At 50.5% G+C, this 7,626-nt stretch overlaps 2 protein-coding genes across 5 annotated transcripts in view; both read left to right on the top strand.

The window, feature by feature from the left end:
- Nucleotides 1-3,078, top strand: part of ZNF428 (zinc finger protein 428) — a 10,149-nt gene extending 7,071 nt beyond the window's left edge. For all 4 annotated transcript variants that reach the window (XM_014582867.2, XM_027766795.1, XM_027766801.1 and 1 more), the window contains one exon: nucleotides 2,398-3,078. In XM_014582867.2, the coding sequence (XP_014438353.1) occupies nucleotides 2,398-2,909 (512 nt within the window). In that variant the 3' untranslated portion in view covers nucleotides 2,910-3,078. The remainder of the gene's footprint in view (nucleotides 1-2,397) is intronic.
- The window catches only part of IRGQ (immunity related GTPase Q), a 19,509-nt gene continuing 14,280 nt past the window's right edge, over nucleotides 2,398-7,626 (top strand). The window contains exons 1-2 of the mRNA XM_006142021.3: nucleotides 2,398-2,519; nucleotides 4,691-4,822. Coding sequence (XP_006142083.1) covers nucleotides 4,795-4,822 — 28 coding nt within the window. The 5' untranslated portion in view covers nucleotides 2,398-2,519; nucleotides 4,691-4,794. The remainder of the gene's footprint in view (nucleotides 2,520-4,690; nucleotides 4,823-7,626) is intronic.

The following is a 7,626-nucleotide window of genomic DNA, read 5'->3' as shown; positions in this document are numbered from 1 at the left end:
TTTCCCTTCTGGAGGTTCTAGATTCATTTTGACTTTTCCCCTTGCTAAAGGTTCTTGACTGGCTGTGTCTTGTCTGACTGGGAGTTTCCTTCCTGGTGCGACTTCTTGCCCTACTCTGATTTCTCTTCCGACTACGACTTCTTGCCCTTGTTGGGGTTCTAGGCCGGCTGTGGCTTCGGATCCTGCTAGGGGTGCTAGCCTGGTTATAACTCTTGGCCCCGCTGGACTCTTCATTTGGGCTGTAGCTCCATCCGCTCTTGTGGGTCAGGATCACCTGACTGTAACTCTTCACCCTTCTTGATGAGGATGGAGACTGGTGGTGGCCATCCTTGCAGGGAGCTCTAGCTGGGCTGTGGCTCTTGGCCCTGCTGGGGGCTTTGGTTAAGCTGGAACTCTTCCCCATACCTGAGGTTCCTGGTGGGCTGGAACTCTTCTCCCTACTTGTATTTCTAGACTGGCTGTCACTCCTTTCCCAGGTGGTTCTGGACCGACTATGACTCTTCCCTCCAGGCTGTGTTCTCATTCGGCCTGCCATGCCTGGTCGGGCACCCTGAGGTCCCATCCTGCTGGGGGTGCTGGCCCTGCTGGATGACCTCTTGGAGCTGTGACTGCCCTTTCTGCCAGGGGTTCTACCCCGACTATGTGTGCCTCTCTGCCGGTGGTGTCTCATGCCGCTGGCTTTGCTGGCTTTGCTGGCCCTGGTGTCTACGCTGGCCCGGGTGTCAGTGCTCGCTTTTGTGTCAGTGCTTGCCCTACTGGGCGTTCTTGCCTTGCTGCGGACTCGGGACCTGCTGTCGGGCCTGGTTGATGGATCGATCTTTGTACTTGTTGATTTGGTGGACTTGGAACTGCTCGGGCTTGCAACTGAGTTGGGGGATGTTGGTCTCTTGGTGGGCACTGAGGAGCTGTTGGCCATTGCCAGTTGGGTGGTCTTCAAGGAGGCAGGAGGCTTGGGAGCCGCAGAAGGCATGGAGGGTCCAGTGGAAGCTAGAGACAGGCTGGGCTTTGAGGATCTCTTAGGTGGAGAAGGCATGATGGGCACTAAAGGGCTGGTGGCCCTGGTAGTCACTGTGGACATGAAGGACCTGGTAGCCGTGGGTGATGACTTCATTGCTTGTCATAGGCCAAGGCATGAAGTCATAGTGGGCATTGAAGATCCTGAGGGTGGGTAATGTGTAGTCAGAGGTGAGGAGGGGAGAGGGGAGGAGCTTTAGCCTGGAATAGATATATTTGCTCTGTTTCGCGGCCATTCAACAAGCATCTCTCAAGACTGACTCACGTCGGCCTTGCTGAGGGCCTAGAGATGGGTCAGAGGGTCTCTAGACTCAAGTGATCACTGCCCAGTTTGGTCAAGCTGTGATGGTGGGTGGGCAGGGATGGGGGGGGTGAAACCAGACAAGAGAGACACTGACTGATAGCCTGGAGAGATGAATGAGCAGAGCCTTACAGAGGAGGAAGCGTTTGCCAGTAGAGAAGGAAAGGGTCATCTCAGATGGGAGAAAGGCAGAGGCAAAGGCCAAGAAGAGGGAGACCAGGGCATTGGGGCTACAGCCACCTGGGCATCTGCACATCCTCTGGCGGGCAGTATGAGGGACTCTTGAGTCCCCAGTCTGTCAAGGGAGATATACTGGGGCCCGGATGGGTACAGCCCCTAGGAGGACAGTGATGGGGGAGATGCTGGGCCAGGAGGCCAGGGAATAGGGGGCGGGGGAGAGCTTGGTAGGGAGCTGGGGATATCAAGGTGGTGGCTTCATAGAGTATGGGGCTTGTGCTGAAGGTTATGAGGGTTTGGGTCGAAGAATATGAGGGTTTGGGTCTCCAGGTAGACAGGGTGGTAAACAGTGTCCCAGGCAGCATCTCAGAGCTCATGCCAAGACTTCAGGAGACTTTCATTAAATGGCAGAGAGACAGCAGGACAAAAATAGGAACTTGTGAGAAACAGAGAGCTGCAGGGAGGGATGTTCAGCAAACATTTATCATGATCCTCAGGACCCAGCAATGAGTCAGCCCAGACTTGTCCCCCTGGTTTGTTGCAAGGAACTTGGACAGCCGGCTGTAGCCCTGGGATCCAGTTGCCTTCATCTCCATACCATCAGCTGGCCCAGCAGTGGGTGCTCTTGTTATGGTTGTTATTGTTCCGTGACTACTACTACTTGTCCTTATTAACCCCCCTTACCTCGAGGTGTAGCTCTTGTAAGACAGTCACTTGATTGCCAGAAACATGGAGTACCTGTCTGTGCCTGGTCCTGTTCTGTGTCAGGGGACCCACCCATGGGGAAGGGAAGGAGTGTGCCTGGGTGCCTGGATCCACACTGGGGCGAGTCTGGGTGAAGCTCATGAAGGCAGCAGCCAGGTACAGCCCTCTGTCTGCTAATGCTGCCCATCTGTTCCCTACAGGCCCTGAGCGTTCCTCTGACTCTGAATATACCCTCTCAGAGCCGGACTCTGAAGAGGAAGAAGATGAGGAGGAAGAGGAAGAGGAGACCACTGATGATCCTGAATATGACCCAGGCTACAAGGTGAAGCAGCGCCTGGGAGGCGGCCGGGGCGGCCCATCCCGCCGGGCCCCCCGTGCAGCCCAGCCCCCAGGTCCCCCGGCTCAGCCCTGCCAGCTCTGTGGCCGCTCACCGCTTGGGGAGGCTCCACCTGGCACCCCACCATGCCGGCTCTGCTGTCCTGCTACAGCCCCCCAGGAAGCACCAGCCCCTGAAGGCAGGGCCCTCGGGGAGGAAGAGGAGGAGCTACCTCGGGCTAGAGAGGGCCGACCAGTCGGGCGGGAGGAGGAGGAAGAGGAGGAGGAGGAGGAAGAGGAGGAAGGCACCTACCACTGTACAGAGTGTGAGGATTCCTTTGATAACCTTGGGGAGCTGCATGGCCACTTCATGCTGCACGCCCGGGGTGAGGTGTAGGCAGAGCCCCAGCCGGGGAGCTTGGCAGTGGGGTAGGGTGGGAAGAGGGAGCAGAGGAGACTGGGTGATTGCAGTGGTCCTGTGGGATGGGGTACTGCCAATCTGTGTTGTCTTAGCAGTAGATGTGTGATAGCCAGAATAAAAGCCAAATTCTGTGTGTGTTGGTCCAGTAGTGTGTTTGATGTTTATGTTTGATGTGTGTGTGCGTGTGTGAGTGAGATGGGCTTGGGCATTTATCCCAACAGCCCTCTGATCTTGAGAAAACTCAACCTTCTTGTGTACAAAATAACTCAACATTTACCAAGTGCCTACGTTCAATGTGGTTTCCACTTATTCATCTGTAGACCCCATAACATAAAGGATCAAACAAAATGGAATTTATTTCTCATTTATAGTCCTAGGCAGGTGATATGGGGACCTAAGCCACCCCCCCTTAAGTCTGTTGTCACCCACATGGTCAAAGCTGGATGGCCGCAGCTGGGTCCGAGGGAGGTGTTTGTATTCTGTACAAACCTCGGCTTGCCAGAGGCAGTCACTGCCTTAGTTTCTGTGCCTTTGCTGAGAAATCAGTTATAGAGCTGTAGCCAGCTGCAAAGGAGTCTGGGAAAGGCAGGCCAGCCAAGCATCCAGAAGCAGAAAACGGTTCGTTGAGGACAGCTAGTGCTCTCTGCCATATCCTAAGAACTTCCACAAAGAGGACTTTAATTATAGTCAGAGCTGCACTTCCTGCGTGTCTAGAGCTGGGCTAGGGGCTTTATATATATTGCCTCGTAGAAGTTGTGCATCTAGGAACTTCCAGAAATAGAACCTTAATTATAATTACAGCTACCATTTCCCAGCACTCACAGAGTGCTGCACTTTATTTGCCATGAGATCATCAGGCTCTTAGAATAACTCTGTGAGGTGAGAACTGTGATCCGTAAGTTCACTTAAGACATAATTCCCAAGTACCTGGTATGTGCTAAGCACTGGCATTATGCCAGTGAATAAAATGGAATTCTTGTCCTCTTATCCTCATGGGGCTTACATGGGGGCAAGAGGGGACTGCCAGTGGAGAAAGATAAGAAACTTACGAGTAAGATACAGCAGATGCTTGGGACCAGCAGTTAGCGTAATGGCTATGTCGCTGGACTCCCACATAGTCTCCCACGCGGTTCGCATCCCGGACCCGGTGGCTTAAAACTCATGCTGGGCGCGTGTGCGTGCGTGCCCAAGATCCCGAGAGGAGAATGGAGGAGAAGGGATTGCGGCGTGGCCATCCCCCCTGGGGGGTGATTTCTCGCTTTCTATCTCTCTGTCTCTGTCTTTCTGGCAAGTGCACGTGCCCTTTAGCGAAAAACCTCTAAAAAAGAAAAAAAAAAGATACAGCAGATGCTCAATGGTAATAGAGTCTGCGGAGAAAAGGCAGAAAAAGGAGGGCAGCTGCAGTTTGAAATAGTGTATTCTTCCTTGAGAAGGTGACAGAACTGAAGGATGGAGGGGAGGGAGCCTGTACGTCATGGGGAAGAACAGTTCAGGTTGAAGCAGGCAGGAGCCTGTTATGTGTGTCAGGCCAGAGTGACTAGAAGTGAGGGAGGGAGAGCAGTTCTGCAGGGACAGGACAGCAGATAGCAGGAGGGGCAGCTCGTTGCAGCCTTGGTGACACTTGGGCTCTTGCTCTTGAAATGGCACCAAGACTGCTTTGAAAATAGAAGCCTAATGATGGTGAAAGCCACCATGTACTGAGCATTTACTGTGTGCCAAGCCCAATTCTAAGGCATGTTACATGTGTTAACTCATAGAAGCTTGGCAACTAAGAACCTTCAAGAATAGGACCTGAAATACCGTAATGGCCATCATTAAGTCAGCGTTCACAGCGGACCAGGCCCAGAGCTAAGTGCTCTATATGGACAATCACATCGGACCCTTACGAGGTAGGGACTGCTATTTATTTACTCATTCACTGAACAGTAATTTATGGGGCATCTTCAAGATGGCAAGCTCTGTCTAAGCTGGGAACACAGCAGTGAACATGGTGAGTCTCCTTGCCCTTGGGGAGGTTATATTGCAGTGGATAGGGCAGTTATCATATATTTAAGTAAACAATAAAATGTACAGAAACTTAGAAAGTTGGATGGGAGGTTCGTGTGTGTATACATGTGAAGTTTGTGGTCTGGAATAGGAAGGTCAGAGGAGGGTTTGCTGAGAAGGTGATGTCAGATCAGACCTGGAGGAGGAGGAGAAGGAGGGAACCATGTGACTATCTGTGGGAAGCTAAGTGCAAAGACTTGAAGTTGGAATCTGCTTGGGGTGTTTGTGGGGCCATGAAGCCACAGCTGACTGAGGATGGCAGGGGATGGACAGACTGGTGGGAGGTAAGGGCAGAGGGGCAGAGAGCCGCAGCATTATACCAACTCCAGGTTTTTCTCCAAGTCTGAGTTCTTAGAATAATCCTTAGAGGCATAGGGGCTATTGGGTTGTCGGAAAATTTATGACCCATTTTTGCATAGAAAACTATGGCATGGGCCAGCATGTGGTGTGGTGTTCAAGGGTGCTGGACTCCCACATGTCTGGCCACAGTTTGAGTCCTGGACCTGCCGGCTTGCTTTCTCACTTTTCTTCTCTCTCTCTGTCCCTCTCTGGCCAAATTAAAATAAAGTAAGTAAGTAAATAAGTTAAATAAAATAATTCAATAATTCTTTAGAAAAACACAGCATGACATTTCCAACAACCGAACATTTTCATGACCATTTTACAACTGCAGCAGTGGCACAGAGAGGTTGAGTAACTTGCCAGAGTCACACAGCCAATAAGAAGCAGGTTTGAACCCAGAGCACTAGCTGCAGGGCGTATATCCTACACACACTAGAAATGGAAGCCCGGTGGCCCACAGCCACCAGGCTTATATTTCTCTCACTTAGAGAAATGTATTTGTTCTCCACAGAACTATTTTTTTTCATTTAACTTTATTTATTCATTTGTTTTAGTTTGACCAGAGAGGAACAGAGTGAGAGAAAGAGAAAGTGAGAAAGCAAGCCACCAGGTCCAGGACTTGAACCACAGTCAGCCATGTGAGAGTCCAGCACCCCAGCCACCATGCCACCTGCTGGCCCCTCCACAGAGCTATTTAAATTTAAAAAGCCACTCAGGTTTATCAACATTGAAAAATGGCTGCTGTGCACCTCAGCCTGTCTAGACGCTCAGTGTGTGGAGGCGGGCTGAGCTTTTTTGGGTTCTGAAAGGTGGAGTTTAAGGCAGAGATTCAGTCGTTTTGGTCCCATAACATGGCAGATTTAAGGCTTTCGGCTGAACTTTTTGGGGGTCTGGGGAAATGATGACTTAATCACCTTCTAACCTTCAAACCATGGTTGGCCGTACCAAGCTGCCTGCAGGTCCCAAGTCTCCACCTCTTAATGACACATTGGGCCTTAGGTTCTCAACATCAGAATCCTGGGGGCCACATACATTCAAACCATAGTACATGGATGAGTAATAATGGGTTTTGTTTCCCCGACAGCATGGCAGGGGGAATGAGCACACCAGAATCAGGGCTACAGGAGTCATGTTGACACAATTTTTATTTATCTATTTTTTTAAATTATTTAAAGAATTATTTTATGGGACCAGCAGTTAGCATAATGGCTATGTTGCTGGATTCCCATCTAGTCGACCATGGTTCGAGTCCTACACCCGGTGGCTTAAACTCCTTTTGGGATTTTGGGCACTCAGATACATTTGCCTGGTGTGATTTTCAAGCTGCTGGGTCCAGGACTCAAACTGCAGTCAGACATGCAGGAGGTCAGCACCTTAACCATTAACCACTACACTACCCACTGGTCCCAGTGAGGTCTTAATATGTTATTTATGGGATGCCATTGGAAGCTTTTAAATGAGTGATGTGAGCTGATTTACATGCCCACAGGGTGTCCGTAGTAGAGAAGAGGGGGCAGAAGTGGCATCAAGGGAGCAGTAAGGAGGTTAGGGCTGTAGCTGGCTGAGGAGTACTTAGACTCTAGGATTTAAAAGTAGGATGAGCATGGGGCCAGCAGGTGGTGTGGAGTTTAAAGCTTTAAGGCAGCTGAATCTCACATAGCCAACTGTGTGGATCAGGTCCCAGACCTAGCATCTTAAAAATCACACTGTGGGGAACGAGCAGTTAGCGTAATGGCTATGTCGCTGGACTCCCACGTAGTCAACCACGGTTCGTGTCCCAGGCCCGGTGGCTTAAAACAGGCCGGGCGCATGTGCGTGCATGCCCAAGATCCCAAGAGGAGAATGGAGGAGAAGGGATTGCGGCGTGACCATCCCCCCTGGGGGGTGATTTCTCGCTTTCTGTCTCTATGTCTCTGTCTGTCTGCAAGCACACGCGCCAGGTAGCAAAAACCTCTCCCCCCCCCAAAAAAAAAAAAAAATCACACTGGGCATGTGTGCATGCATGCTCAAAATCCCAAGAAGAGAATAGAAAAAGGATTGTAGCTTGGCCATCCCCCCAGGGGATTATTTCTCACTTTCCCTCTCTCTGTCTTCAGTGAGTGCACATGACCTATAGCAAACATTTTTTAAAAATAAAAAATAAGATGAAAGGGTGAGCAGTTTATTAACATGATGGCAGTTATATAAGTCAGGGCTACAGGAGCCATGTTGACACAATTTTTATTTATCTATTTTTTAAAATTATTTAAAGAATTATTTTATGGGACCAGCAGTTAGCATAATGGCTATGTTGCTGGATTCCCAT

Source organism: Tupaia chinensis, unplaced genomic scaffold (genome assembly GCF_000334495.1).
Source record: "Tupaia chinensis unplaced genomic scaffold, TupChi_1.0 Scaffold000067_1, whole genome shotgun sequence".
NCBI lineage: Eukaryota > Metazoa > Chordata > Mammalia > Scandentia > Tupaiidae > Tupaia > Tupaia belangeri.
This window is presented reverse-complemented; position numbering and strand designations above follow the sequence as displayed.